Source organism: Malania oleifera, chromosome 6 (genome assembly GCF_029873635.1).
Source record: "Malania oleifera isolate guangnan ecotype guangnan chromosome 6, ASM2987363v1, whole genome shotgun sequence".
Classification (NCBI taxonomy): Eukaryota; Viridiplantae; Streptophyta; class Magnoliopsida; order Santalales; family Ximeniaceae; genus Malania; species Malania oleifera.
The window spans coordinates 56,468,886-56,485,320 of NC_080422.1; the positions used below are offsets into that span (position 1 = coordinate 56,468,886).

Below are 16,435 nucleotides of genomic sequence, written 5' to 3' on the forward strand. Positions count from 1 at the left end.
TACAATCCCTCCTTTAGGGTGGACCCCCTCTGAAAGTGATACCCCATGCTCGGTTACCATGATCCAATGACCTCAACTGTCAGATAAACAAGAAACAAGAAAGGATTTCTTTTGTACAAAGAATGCTCTTAGATAGAGCTGGTTAGTACAATTGAAAACACTAATATACTTCAAAACTAATATCAAAAGAAATTGAATTGAAGCTCAAAAATTATTTCACCAGAATACTTCTCTTGATAAGAATCAAGAATTCAGAAGTTTTAGCTTTAGAGAAGATTGATTAAAGACTCAGATAATCTCAACAATTCTCAGTATGAAAGAGTGAACAAGAGAGCTTTGAGAGAGCAAGAGTAATTTTAGATTAAGAGCATATTTTCAATGCTTGGTGTCAATTTGATTAGAGAAATCATGTATTTATAGCCTCAAAAAGGTTTAATTCGTGTTGGCCAAGTTACTTGGAGTGTTTCCCATGTTTACACGAAATTTGGGGCACATGAAACATAAATTTGAAATTTTAAACTTTTAAAAAATATAGTGATTAATAGTGTTCAGGTGCTTGAGGTCTCAGGGTCAGTCGCCTGAGGTTCCTTAAAACTATTTAATTTTCAACTGAAAGCAGGGTCAGACGCCTTAGGTTGTAAGGATCAGTCGCCTGAGCCTACATTGCCTCTTCATAATTTCTTCAAAAAAATATTCAGGCGCTTGAGGTTTAATCTTCAGTCGTCTCAATAGATATAAATTTTGAATTTCAGGTTATTTTTCAAAAACACTTAGTCATCTTGCTTTGTTACTTTAAAAAAACATTTTCTGAGCTTTTAAAAATAAAGTCTCTAAGTCCATGACAACCCTTAATGAGCTTCAAAACATTTCAACATGATATTTACTATGAAGTACTCACATTATTCATCTTAAAGCCTTAAACACTCTAAGCTTGACGTCTTCATATGTGTTTTTTCTTTAAATCCTCTTAGACTTGAGCTTGAGTCATCTTTAGGTTTCCACATGCTTTGATCATTTTGGTCCATTTGAGCTTTCTTTGATCACATTGTAGATGGAGTGGCTTTGTGGTACTAGTGATCTTGACCTTGCATTTCTTTTGATCTTTTGAACTTTGTCATTCAAGCTTTCCTGAAATGTCATCACTTAACAAAATATGTTAAAGCAATTGTTATTTGTTTTCATCAAAACGAGATTCGAAAGCCATGTTAGGCCAACACCAAGATACCGTCGATAGTTTAATACCGAGAGCAAACAGTTGAAGTAACAAACCCAAACCGTCGACTATTTCGCTGCATTTGGACCAAACCGTCAATGGTTACAAGGAAACCGTTGACGGTTTCCTTTTGCAAGTCAACATTTTCGTTTTCTTCATGTTTTCTCTTTGTACACGCCTTCCACTTAATCATATAGGCCACATATTACAACAATCTCCACCCATGCAAATATACGCCCCTTAGGAGAAAATTGAAAACATAAACCCACGGACCACCTTGAACTTGGGGCATTAGCTTGAGACCACCTCCTGTCTAACAACTGGAGACAAAAACCATGTCCAAGAAAAACTTGAACTTGTCTGTGGTAGCTTCGGGTTCTACCAAAAACCCCAACTCAATTGTAGATATAACAACTGGAGACTGTACCTTGGACTTCCAACAAATAGGCCTTCTCACAACAGTAAACATATGCCCTATTGTAAACCTTCTGTCATTAAAGCCCTCTGCATAGTCTGCATTCACAAATCTCACAACTGATGGATGACTCTGTTTCCTGGAGAAACACTCCATTGCACTGGCATAAAGGACCTTTGACATATCCCAAGCATCACCGTCCATCCTTGGGTACCAAGCGATAGACAATTTACATTGATTCTCCAAAAAACCACGTTGAGACAACCATAATCTCCCTGAAGTTCTGTCCACAAAGCTATCTTGAGATAAATCTGAAGGGACTTGCGAAATAGCCCTAAGATCTGGTTGTAGTGCATATGAATAACCAAAAAAATTAGTCTGATCATGCAAACTCTAATTACGTGATTAGGATTATACCTGTGAGATCCGTTTGGTTTAATCCCAAATCTGCAAGTACGAAAATGATCTCTCGAAAATGACCAGGAAACTTCTACTGTATTACTTGAACACGCCTTGCTCCTAAGAGAGTGGGCTCGTGTAGAGACATAGAAAATAGAAATTAATGAAATAGTAATAAAAGAGGAAATTTGGATTGACAAAGGCCAAACCGTCGACGATTTTAGGGGAGCTCAGAAAACCGTTGACGATTTTGAGTTACCACGACCAGGTAAGGGTAAAATAGTAGAAAAGGTTTGGTTAAAAAGTCCAAACTATCAATGACGGTTTCCCCTGCACCAGTATGCCTATATAAGGCATTCGAGCTCATTTCTTTTGTAAAAATCAAAACTCTCTCCTCACTCCCTCTCTAGCTGCGACCTACCCTCTCTCTTTCTCTCTCTCTCTCTCTCTCTCTCTCTCTCCCTCTCTCTCTCCTCTCTCTTTCTCTCTCTCTTAAATTTTCGGCCCAGTTTTAGCCTAAATTGAAGAAGGAACGTTATTTTGGGAACCTGGCAACGATTCTCTGTAGTTTAGTCAGGGTGGATTAAGTAGTTGGGGATTCTAGGCACCACTCCCAAACTAGGGTAAGGAAGTTGTTTTTCCAAGTTTAATTAGTTATTGGAAGAATATGGGCTTAAGGGTATTAAAATAGTAATTATTTTGGGATTGAACTGATTGAGTTAGGGTACATGGATACAGGGTTTGTACGAGCGCCGCAGACACAATTTTGGGATCGTTGCAGGCATAGCTCAAAGAAACAAGTAAGGGGAATAGGTTATGTTAGGTGTTTATAGAAATTTTATTGAATAAATTGAAAGTATAAGGTTTTTGAGTAATATAGACGTTTTACTACGTATGCTGATTTGTGAAAATGGGAACTTTGAAAATGATACACTAACATATATGTTTTGAGAAAGTTGGGTTATTGGGTCGAGTAAAACCTTAGAGATGGCTGTATTATTATTTTCAGCAGAAAAGTATAGTATAAAGTATCACTCAATCTATGTGGCATGAGTTTGCATTTATGTTTAAATAAATTCATCAATTTTTATGGAGAATTATATACACAGAGATATGATTTTATATGGTACAATTTTTATACAAAATTATAGCGTCCTTTTAAAGACTACAGTACAAATTTCATACAGTATTAAAAATTCCTATTAAGGACTACAGTACAGATTTCATATAGTATTACAACGTCCTATTAAGGACTACAATATATATTTCATACAATATTACAACGTGCTATTAAGAACTATAGTAGAAATTTCATACAATATTACAACATTCTGTAAAGGACTACAACGTCCTATAAAGGACTACAACATTCTATATAGAACTACAATACAACATTTGATACAAAAATACAGAATGATAGCGTTCTATACAAAACTACAGTATTATAGTATTTTATACAAAATTACAGTATTTCAGTGTTTTCATACAAAGTTATTGTTTTTATATAGAGTATGATAAGAAAGGAAAGTATGTATTTTGAAATATATTTGTATATACGTGATTACAATTTTACATGATTTCATAGTGAAAGAAAAGGTAAATTGTGGTTGTATAAATGGAACACTAAAACTCATATTGCCACACACTGATAATAACCTATTCCCACCTACTGAGAGGTGTCTCACCCTAAGAATTCAAACATTTGAGGAAATCCAAATACACAGGTGGAGTGATCTCCAAGGTATAGGAGGTTGTGGTACTGACCTAGTTTAAAGGTAAGTAGTTGTGTAGGGAGATATGTTTTGTAAATGCCTAGGGTGTTTTATGGATTTTTGGGGATGTATATGTATATTTATAGAGGTTATAACACTCTGGTATTGTATATGAGGTTCCAGTATTTTATGTTTTCTGCTGTAGTGATAGTATGTACCTATGGAAAGGTATATTCTCGATACCCACTTGGTCCGGGATGATTATGTGTATATTGTATTTGGTATCAGAGCAGACATATCAAAATTAAAAAAAATAGAGCAGAATTTTTGGGTCGTGTTAGCTCGTAAGCAGCTGCTAGGGTTTTATTCTCTCACAAAAATGTTTCCTCTGTGAGAGCTCGCTCGTCTTTCCTAGCTGCTGAATGGAGAGCGTGTATATAGGCTATAGCAGGGACCTCTGCACAAATATGACTAGGGCTTCCCACGTAATTAAGAATTCCTAATTTGACCCGAATTCATCCTTAATTATGTTAATTATAATTCATACCACTAAAGAATTATAATTGCACTCCCTGTCATTTTCGAAATTAAATTTCGAGCTCCTATTATTAAATGCTTATTTATCTCCCCACATAAAGATTATAGATACCTATCTACTAAATTAAATTACGGACAATTTAATTAATTGACATATTAATTCCCTAAGACCTTCCACTTAACTTATTTGATGTGTCGGATTCAAAATCCACATGCAGGGTTTGACGCAATTAAAACTTATAAGCTCCCTCAAGGGGGTGTCATCAATCTTGATCCCGGGATGTGGATTCCATCAATAATTAATGTTCACCATACACATAATGTCATCACGCAACTCACTGAGTATTTTGTCCCATAAAGAATCTCACTCTTCTATGAATCAAAGTAATAAACACTATATGCACGTGTCCAATAGTCATATCAGGATTAAGAGCATAAGCACTCATAATAACCATGGGGTATTAATTGTTTTATGTAGTCAGTATAAAAACAATTTCCCAAAGACGGTCCTATTCAATACACACAAAGTGTACTAGCACAAGGAGTTGGAATTTAACCATTCCCAATAGTCAAGACAAACCTATTAAAACCTTGTGCTACAGTCCTACCATTGGTGTGTCCAATTTCATTTAAGATTGTGAACAATAAACTTGTATTCTATAAAAACCGATGATTTAATCTTCTGTGTATAAGCCGTACTCTATATACTAGATCACCTACTATATAGAATAAAAGACACACATGCATAATCATTAAATAAATAATGTCAGGCAAACATTACTCACAAAGATTCTCATTAAAATGGAATAACTGAAGTTATTCATAAATACTAAAATTGATTATATAAAGCACGTCTTTCAGTATAAATCTCTAACATTATCCCACTTAGACTCAAATCCATGCTACCATACATCTCACTCTCATTCCCTCTACCTGACTATCAAAAGTCCTAACTTTGCTTGCCGATGCAATCTTGGTCACCATCACATCACCTCTCTACACAATATCTCATACCAAGTGATACTTAAGCTCGATATGTTTTGCCCTCTTGAGGGTCCTGGGTTCCTTTTGAGTTAGCAACTGCCTCGCTATTATCCCAATAAAGTTTAATAGGCGATTGTACCAAAGGCACCGCTCCTAGATCCAATAGAAAGTTCCTGAGCCAAACGACCTCCTTGGTTGCCTCAGAAGCTGCCACATATTCGACCTCCATAGTGGAATCAACAACACGTGATTGCCTGATACTCCTCCAACTAATGGCTCCACCTCCTAGGGTAAACACCCGAGGTTGATTTTTTGGAATCCTTATTTGACTAAAATCATGAGTCTGTGTACCTAATGGGTACTAGACTATCTGCCTGATAAACCAACATATAGTCCCTAATCCTTTTTAGGTACTTGATTTTATGTTTTACCGCAATCCAATGTTCTTGCCTTGGGTTATACTGATATCCGCTGACCATGCCTACGACAAAACAGATGTCAGATCTAGTGCAAAGCATAGCATACATGAGGCTTCTAACTATTGATACATAAGGAACAACCTTCATGTTCTCTACCTTAGTCGAAATTTTAGGACACTAATCCTTGGATAGAGAGATTCCATGTTTGAAAGGGAATAACCCTTTCTTGGAATCCTGCATGCTAAAACTGGCAAGAATCATATTGACATAAGTTGCTTGTGGTAAGCCCAACATCCTTTGCTTGCGATCTTGCAAAAGCTTGATCCCAAGGATGTGATCGGCTTCTCCTAAGTCCTTCATGTTGAACTATCCGCATAACAATACCTTAACCGAAGATAATACCCCCACATCTTTTTCGATGAGTATGATATCATCTACATATAACGCCAAGAATACCACCACATTTCCATCATGCTTTTTGTTTACACATGACTCATCAGGGCATTGATCAACACCATGAGATTTATTGGCTTAATCAAAATAGATGTTCCAAGGCCTAGATGCTTGCTTAAGTCCATAAATGGACTTCTTAAGCTTTCACAACATATGTTGTTGGCCTACTGCTGCAAAACCATCTGGTTGCACCATATAGATGCATTCATCAAGACTTCCATTAAGGAAAGTTGTCTTGACATCCATTTGCCAAATTTCATAATCAAAATGAGCTACCATGGATAAGAGAATCCGGATAGACTTTAGCATGGCTACCGGTGAGAAAGTTTCCTCATAGTCGATTCCCTCTTTCTGTGTAAACCCTTTCACAACAAGCCTAGCCTTGATGGTTTCCACCCTCCCATATGCTCCTCTCTTTTTCTTATAGATCCACTTGCATCCGATGGGTTTTATCCCTTCAGGTGGCTCTACATGATCCCAGACTTGATTAGAATACATGGACTTCATCTTTGATTTCATAACCTTCTGCCAGAGTTTCGCATCTTTATCTCAAAGTGCTTCACAGTAATTGCCAGGTTCTGTATCCAGTTCATCTGGGATCCTGTCAGAAGACTCTCCTAAGAACATATGCCAATCAGGCTGGTGCTTAACCCTCCCACTACGACAAGGCACATTTTGCTGTGTTGATCCTGATCCTTGTGCACCATTATTCTGCCCTGGTTGTGCAACTGGCATATTGATGGTAGCTGCACATGATGGGTCCGACTCAGCTCGAGTTACAATATTCCTCTCACTACGATAAGGCAATGGAATGTCTATAACTCTATCTTGTGTTGGTTCTTCTTGCACTATTGGTATATCTGGTATATCTCCTCTCAACTCTTCTAGAATAATCCTATTGGGGTTGTGGTTCATTACATAGTCCTAATCTAAGAATCGAGCATGGTGCTAACAATGACCTTCGGATCCTTAAGTCAATAAAATAAACCACCTTTCGTTCCTCTAGGATAGCCAACTAATAAATAGACATCTGTCATTGATTCCAACTTATTTATTTTTCCTTTTAGCACATGTGCTAGACTACCCCATATTTGAACATGCCGCATACTAGGTTTCACCCAATCCACAATTTTGTGGGTGTAGTAGGTACTAACTTAGATGAGACCAAGTTCAAAATATAGGTTGCTATTTCTAATGTGTGCCCCCAAAACGAATTAGGTAAATCTGAATAACTCGTCATAGATCTAACCATTTCCATAAGAGTCATATTCCTTCTTTCTGCTACACCATTCTGTTGTGGCATTCCAAGTGCAGACAATTGGGATTCAATTCCCTCCTCTGACAAGTAATCCACAAATTATCCTAAGAGGTACTTGCCACCACGATTAGATCGTTGTCTCTTGATACATTTGCCCTAACACTTCTCTGTTTCTGCCTTAAATATCTTGAATTTGTCGAAGCATTCAGATTTATGGCGCATCAAATAAGTATACCCATACCTTGAGTAATCATCAGAAAAAGTAACAAAATACTCAAAGCCACCTCTAGCCTGGATATTCATGGGGCCACACAAATTAGAGTGAACTTGTGACTACCTGCCTAATTACCAATTTTTTTTTCCATAATAGCATTTAATATAATAATCCTAATATCCTGTTCAACTAATAAAACATAATCAACTTGGACCCATGGGTACAAGGGATATATCCAAAATACAACTCTAATACCTAAGCAGCACAACATACCATACAACCAACCACAATACCAGAGTCCTACTAAAATTGTAATATATAGAATCATCCAAAAAAAGACCAAAAGTAGCCTAGGGTCACTTCCCAAAAATAAATCCAACCCTGGCATTATAACTCACCCTTCTAACAGGGTAGATCGGTCAGACTCTACTATTGCGAAGCTCTATCTGCTCCTTTACCTGGATTTCCTGAAATGTTTATTTAACTGGGGTGAGATGCCTCTCAGTAAGGGAAATAAATTAATATTAGTTTGTGGCGTGATGAGCATTTTCGTGTTATACATAAAAATAGTATAATAAGCGTATTGGTAAAATATGTCTGTAACAGAATTGAGTAAAACATGATTCGTCATATCATAATAAAGCATACTAGGTTTCTATACATTAAAATCATCTTATATAACTGTACAATATTGAAATAACACCTAGGATGGATAGCTAGCTAATGTCATGTTTTACTCCCATATGACTAGGTTGTGTAGCCCGAAGGCGGGACCTAGCAATGGCTGGACGACCATGCTAGATCAATCAAAAGTCTATAAGTACGATGGGCCAACCCCACCTAGTCCCGAACTGCCAGGGGGACTTCTCCTCTCTACGCTGAAGCCACATTGACTGCTATCTCCCACACTACTGGTCGTGTGGTAGCACTATCATAATTCTAAACATATAGCTACGATACCATGCTCCTAAAAACTGAACTAAACCATATCATCTGGGTTATGATAACATATAATATGTTTCATATACTGAACATAACCGTTTCATATTTCATAAGAATATCTGACATGATAATATTTCATGAATTCTGTCTTATCATACATGATTATGGCATCTGCGCCAATGTGAAACACGACATCTCCACCGACACGAATCATGGCATCTGCACTGGCATAACATAATATACTGAATATGATTTCTTTGTACTGTTTAGCATTATATTCATAAAATCATGGTTCCTGTATTGTTTTATAATTACCCTGAAAACTATCATATCATGCTTGATTTGAGAAAAGCATATTATTCTGATATACATAATTATATGGAAATTTAAACTCATGCCACACAGAAATGGGTAACATCCTAAATGTAAAATCTGTTCTAAACTCATAATTTCTGTTAAAACACGTTTAAATCATATCCGTGTTCATAAAAATATTTCCTAAACATAATTATATAATATATATATATATTTTCCTAAAATTTAATGCTGTAGAATAATAAATAATTTCATGAAAAATTCTGACTTAGTTTATCCCCTTAGCTGGCTTACTAAGAAGCCCACAAAACACCCAATCCTACACCTGCAGTGTTCCCAACACAACACCCTAAAATTAACATTTTTCCCAAAAAAACTTTTGTATTATCTTTCCTAACATATTCTCCTTAGTCTAGAAACACCAAAAACCTAATAAAATTGAAATTAACTAACTTACGCAAATTTTGGGATGAATCCCAAACTTCCCAAATCGAATTTCTACTCCGGCTATGTTGTAGAGAATCTCCCCAGGATCACCGTGATAGCTTCTGATCGTCAAACCGGGGAGACTAGGAGCCATATTTCTAGAGAGAAGGTGAGGGAGCTGAGGTTAAGAGAGAGAGAAAAGGATTTTGCATGAAATTTCCTCGCAGAAATTGGATTTAAGCCTATTTATACACCAGCCTTCGTCGACAAGACATGTCACTTCGTCGACGAGGCCAAGTAGAGAGTTCGTCAACGAACACTTATTCACTGTCGACGAATTTCAAACCCTGCAAACAATCCTCTCGGTAATTTCTCATCGACGAGACATGTGTCTCTGTTGATGATCCCAATAAGCCGCTTCATTGACAAACGCGAGATCCTGCTATGACATCTTTTAAAATTTCCTTTTCTCCCTCTTTTATTATTTAAACACTATAATTCTTTGGGTCTCTATAGAACCAGTTCTAATGCCTCTTTTGCTCTATAGCCCTTGACCAAAAAGGGTCACTTAGTCATCACCTTCTAAGAACGATTCGCAGACTGGTAGTGCCTCCATTTCTAATGAACCTAATGGTCCATTCTGAACCAACCTTGAAATTGTCTTAGATTAATATGACCTGAGCGTAAGTGCCAAAGATAAGTTTGGTTCAATTCAGAAGGTTTCTTTCTTTTACATGGTAGTTTATCAATATTATTCAATTCATTTAGTTGCACTGTAGGAGAAATATGATTAATAATATAAAGATCATCAACCAATGTACCAGAACAGATAAAACATTTATTTAATTTAATAACAACTAATTTATTAAAATAAATGAAATATCCGTGATCAACCAACTTGAAAAATGAGATCAAATTCCTTCTAATGGAAGGTACATAAAGAGAGTCTTTCAATATTAAAATCCTATCTCTACCAAAAGAAATGCGAATATATCCTACTACAACTACTGACACTCTCGTCCCATCTCTCAGAAATACTTAAATATCCCCATCACTTAGTTGGCAGGTTTGTTGGAACCCCTGCAAAGAAATGCAAATATGATTAGTGGCTCTCGTATCTACACAACAGCTACTCGTAGATATCACCGCTAAACATGTTTCAACTACTAGTGAATGAGATATACCTTTTTTGTTCTGTTTGGCAAGTTAAACTGCATAGTGTGATTTCTGGTGCCTTGGCTACTTGTAGTGAAAACACTTGCCCTTAGGCTTTTTCGCTCTATCATGCGGCCCACGTACTACTGGAGGAGCTCCTTATGGTTTTTGAACCTTTTTATGCTTCTCTTTAGCCTTTTGGCCTAGAAGAAGGACCTTTCCTAGACACAAGAGTAATAGCTGACTTCCTGATGAGACCCTCAGCTCCTTGAAGCTCTTTAAGTAGTTCTACTAATGAGTAAGAGTGCTTATTCATGTTGTAGTTTAGGCAAAACTGCTTGAAAGAGTCAGGCAGCAACTGGAGAACGATATCGACCTGGGTTTCCTTATCAATTTCAGCTCCAAGGATCTCTAGCTCATTGAGAAGACCAATCATCTTCAGAACATGATCCCTTGTTGAGGCCCCTTCTGCTATAGTAGTATTCATAAGTTCCTTCATAGTAGCCTGCCTAGTAGCAAAATTTTGATCCCCAAACATTTCTTTGAGGTTCTGCATTATATCATAGGCATAAAGCATAGAATGATGCTGATGTTGCCAACATAGATGCCAAAATGTAACACCACGCCATCTCATCAACCTTAATCCATTTACGGTAAGCTTGGGTTTCCTCATCGGTTATCCCTTCATTGGGTTTTTGTGGACATACCTCTACGAGCACATACTTGTACTCCTCTACAGTCAGTACAATATCCAAGTTCCTTTTCCAGTCAATATAATTAGGTCCAACCAATTTATTTTCTTTGAGAATAACAACTAGGGGATTGAAAGCCATTTAATCCTGAGAATCACGTATTATAACAAAATATGATGAGCAATAATAAACTTTTAATTCAATTAAAAGAATATGGTTCCCTCTACCAATATTTTCTTCTAAAGAATTTGTCAACAACCTTGTACATCGTGAGTAGTATACCTCGATGGGAGGTCGTCTACTAGTCAACATTTGTGTAGACAGGTGAGCACCTATTAATTTTGCTATCAAGGCAAGTAACTATGCAAGGGAAAATTAAACTGTTGACTTAACTTTGGTTCTATAAACAATTGCAGTGACTCAGATGGTGAGGATACTATTATTCATAGTTAAGTGCATACCATCACATAATACTAGACCTATTGTCTCGTAGTGAATCCCCAGATGGAGAGGTGACCCAATACTAACAATTACTAGAGTTTATACTTGGTGAGTCTGTAATTAATTCCATCCGATGGGGTGGAAGATACTAATATCATCACATAAAAATAATTACTTCACCTATAAACTAGTGATGTAAACCATAGGATTTATACATAATAAATTCCCTCACCCATTTAGTTATTTAATTCATGAGGGATACAAACACGTGTTTAATTTTCAAATAAATTTAATATTCCAATATTGGTAACTAAATTACACGCAACAAATAAAATTCCAAATTCCCTTAATATATTTTTTTTATAAAAAAATTGTATTATAACTTCGGAATTAATTTTATTCTCTAGTTGCACATGCATAAACCAATATTGAAATTTTAAATTTTACATGCTAATGACATAACGCAAGAACAACAAACATGCCAAGCAAGCATATATAAACAAGAAATATGATATAATAAATATTCGGCTATTATGGTCTAGCAGCTTGCATCATAACACCGTGAATCCTTATTTACCATTACGTAGTGCCGAGGTTCGGCGAGGCCCAGGTAAATTTAAATTCAAATTCAAATTCAAATTCAAATTCAAATTCAAATTTAAATTCAAATTTAAATTCAAATTTAAATTCAAATTCAAATTCAAATTCAAATTCAAATTCAAATTTAAATTCAAATTCAAATTCAAATTCAAATTCAAATGTAAATTCAAATTCAAATTCAAATTTAAATTCAAATTTAAATTCAAATTCAAATTCAAATTCAAATTCAAATTCAAATTCAAATTCAAATTCAAATTCAAAAAGGAACGAAAAACCGCTTCACTGTTCTAGGGTTTTTCCTATTTTTCACCACTACTATGCACACACCGCAACTGTGCCTCCTTCTCAGATGAAGCTGCATCTGATTACCAAATCCTATGCCACCATAACTGAGGTTCACATGTTACAAATCTTGTAATAAACAATCACAATCACAAAACATACATTCGTGTGATGAAGCTGCTTCAGATTACAAAATCCTATGCCTCCATAGCCGGAGTTCACATGCTATGAATCTTGCAGTAAACAATCACAATCACAATCACAAAACATACATTCGTGTGACCATAATTGCCAGTCAGAACGTTGTAGAACAGAGGTTAGTGCATACACACATTCTACTCTAAGCACGCATTGATTCAATTTTCGAAGAACATGATATTATTATTCGTATACAATATCAACCGAGGCTCTGATACCAATTGAAGGAACTTGCAGAATAGCGCTAAGATTCGGTTGTAGTGCATATGGATAGCCAAAAAAAAATTAATCTAATTATGTAAACTCTAATAATGTGATTAGGATTATATCTGCGAGATCTGTCTGGTTTGATCCCGAATCTGCAAGTATGAAAACGATCTCTTGAAAACGACCAGGAACCTTCTATTGTATTCCTTGAACACACCTTGCTCTTAAGAGAGTGGGCTCATAAGCGGGTGCTAGGGTTTTCTTCTCTTATGAAAACCTTTTCCTCTGTGTGAGTTCGTTGATCTTTCCTAGTTGCTGAATGGAGCGCATGTATATAGGCTACAACAGGGACCTCTAGGCAAATATGACTAGGGCTTTCCACGTAATTAAGAGTTCCTAATCCAACTTGAATTCATCCTTAATTACGTTAATTATAATTGATACCACTAAAGAATTATAATTGCACTCCTTGTCATATTCGAAATTAAATTTCGAGCTCCTATTAATAAATGCCTATTTATCTCCCAACGTAAAGATTACAGATACCTGTCTATTAAATTAAATTAATGACAATTTAATTAATTGACATATTAATTCCCTGAGACCTTTCACTTAATTTATTTGATGTGCTGAATTCAAAATCCACCTGCAGGGTTTGACACAATCAAAACTTACAAGCTTCCTCAAGGGGCTATCATCAATCCTGATCCTGGGATGTGGATTCCATCAATAATTAATGTTCACCATACACCCAATGTCATCACCTAACTCACTGAGTTATTTGACCCATAAAGAATCTCACTCTTCCATGAATCAAAGTAATAATCACTATATGTACGTGTCTAATAATCATATCAGGATTAAGAGCATAAGCACTCATAATAACCATGAGGTATGAATTGTTTTATATATAAAAACAATTACCCCAAGATGATCCTGTTCAATACACCCAAAGTGTACTAGCACAAGGAGTTGGAACTGTACCATTCCCAATAGTCAAGACAAACCTATTAAAACCTTGTGCTACAGTCCTACTAATGGTTTTTCTAATTTCATTTAAGACTGTGAACGATAAACTTATATTCTATAAGAGCTGATGATTTAATCTTCTGTGTATAAGTCTTACTCTACACACTATATCACCTACTATATAGAATAAAAGACACGCATGCATAATAATTAAATAAATAATGTCAGGCAAACATTGCTCACAAAGATTCTCATTAAAATGGAATAACTGAAGTTATTAATAAATACTAAAACAGATTACATAAAGCATGTCTTTAAGTATATATCCCTAACAAACCCCAATCTCCCTGCAACTCTGTCCCTGCGAATATCCAACCCAAGACTCATCTTGGTGATACCCAAAACCTTCATGTCAAATACATTTCTCAATAGTGTTCTTAACTGATTGGCCTTAGTCAAAGCCTTCCCAGCAACTAACATTTCATCAATATAAAACAACAGAAACATCACCCACTTACATCATATCACCCTCTTCACTTCTGGAAGCTTCACCAACTCCCACTTGATTCTTTTGCAATAACTCCATCACCTCCACCATAGCACTCATCCATTTATTTTTCCCTTTGCTGTACATTGCATCTTAAAAAATAGTAGGAACTTTTTTGGTAGTAATGAATGCATAAGACATTGTGATCATGCCAATCTTCGAAGTTAAAACTCCCTACATTATGAACAATGTCATCCCTGCCCCGGGTTTATAATTCCACCCGCATCATATGCTCATTGCAGTTGTTGGTTTCCGACACTTGTTTCTCTTTATCTACCTGAGTACACTGTACATTGGTTTTCTCACCAAAAACCATGTCTCCACTAATCACCACCTTGTTTTCCATTGGATCTAATAGCTTTAACCCACCTTTCTTATATCCTAGAAAGATGTACTATCTAGACATTTTACTAAGCTTAGATCTCGCCTCACTAGAAACGTGCACGACTGGACATCTAAAACGCTTTCAAACTAGAGTAGTCTATCGCATTACCTGTCCACATCTCTCCTACAACTTTTCTATCTAGTGATACCCTTAATGATCAGTTAAACGAGAAACATGTCATACTTACTGACTTTATCAAGAAGTTACTTGCAAGCCTTGGATACAACCTGCCATGCTGCTCACAAAAGTCCTTGAACTAAACCAACGTACTATGTTCGATTGGCAACCTGAGGATCTCTCTTTCGGTATGGTTTTTCACCTCTGCCACAAGTTAAACCTGGCAAACATATTTGACATGTGTCGCATAAAGTACATCAATACCTTTCATGACAAACTCATGAAATACATATGTCTAGCTAATTATGCTATCCTCATTGGCTCCCAAACATCTGAAGAAATATAGTTATGAATACCCTCCGTCTTGTGTGTGGTTGTTTTTTACAAAACAGTATTACCTAACTCAGAATATGCATATGCAACTCCACCTATAATTGTGGCACCTAGTAGTGCATAGACATTTCCCGCTAACTTTTGTCCCTTCATCACCATCAAGTCGCCTTCACACAACTTCATTATCCCACTTTCAGGCTTGTAACTATGCCTATTACAAACTAAAATGCCCAATGAAATTACATTCTTTTGTATATTCGGTACATGCCTTACATCACCTATTGTTCTCACAAGACCATCATACATTTTAATTCTGACGTTTCCTATTCTAATAATTTTGCATGAAGCGTCGCTTGTGTTGACTTTTTGAGCCCGATTCCTGTTTTGATTATGACAAACAACAACATCTCATTTGTGTATTAAGTGTTTGAACAGATTTATAGTTCTGGAAGCACAGATGATGATGCAAAATGGAAGCTATAAATGCACTTAAAACTCACACTAATCGGCGTAAACCATGGGAAATCAGGAGAGCAAGCTTGAAGACTGTATTCTTTTTGGATTGTAATAGTAATTAGGGTTGTATGGGCATGCATTTCATATGATTATATTTGAAGCTCATAAATGACCTTAGATTGACTTTAGGGACCTAAACTTTTCATGAAAACATTTTCCCAAAACAAGTTCTTTCAAAAAACCCCTTCATGTTTCTTCTCACATTTATGAGCACGTTTCTCTATCAAACACTCCTTATCTTAAAAAGTTTCCAACATAAAAGTTGTGAGATTTTCTCTTAGATTTCTATTGATATCAAGAACGTTCAATTTGGAGTTTTATAGAAGACATTATGTTCAAAATACTGGAAGGTGTCCGTAGTAGAAAATTCCTTTCATGCTGAAGACTTTTAGAAAAAACAGTTGACGTTTTGGGAAAGCCCAAAAAAAATAGTCGATGATTTTGTATGGTGTTAGAACTGCTCCAACGACCGAAAAATGGATAGTTTTCAAAGTAGAATATTATTTCTTCCTCCCAGCGGCCGTAAAACGGCTATATCCTGAAAATGCCTATAAATACCAACCCTAAAGCATTTGAATACACTTTTGCCAAGTTCATATCATTCTATTTCATTGTTGGGCAATTCGAAGAGCATTCAATCTCATTTTCTCTCCCATACTCTTATTATAAAAAGTCATTTCTTGGGAAAGATCTTTTATTGCTCTGG

General features: G+C 36.0%; 1 protein-coding gene and 1 pseudogene across 1 annotated transcript; both read right to left on the reverse strand.

Moving 5' to 3' along the window:
* Nucleotides 1-1,526: 1,526 nt before the first annotated feature.
* On the reverse strand, nt 1,527-6,867 carry LOC131158606 (uncharacterized). The gene is made up of 2 exons (XM_058113472.1): nt 6,705-6,867; nt 1,527-1,969 (listed from the first exon to the last, which is right to left on the reverse strand). The coding sequence occupies exons 1-2, from the start codon at nt 6,865-6,867 to the stop codon at nt 1,527-1,529; spliced, it is 606 nt and encodes a 201-aa protein (XP_057969455.1).
* A 3,753-nt stretch (nt 6,868-10,620) lies between these two features.
* Nucleotides 10,621-11,275, reverse strand: LOC131158607 (uncharacterized; annotated as a pseudogene).
* Between the last annotated feature and the right edge of the window lie 5,160 nt (nt 11,276-16,435).

Excerpts from the sequence above, each read along its gene's own strand:
- LOC131158606 (XM_058113472.1), bottom strand. The coding sequence starts at position 6,867 with ATGCCAGTTGCACAACCAGGGCAGAATAATGGTGCACAAGGATCAGGA. Across the intron at positions 1,970-6,704 it reads TGAACTGGATACAGAACCTG|ATCTTAGGGCTATTTCGCAA; the intron begins GCAATTACTGTG and ends CACTACAACCAG.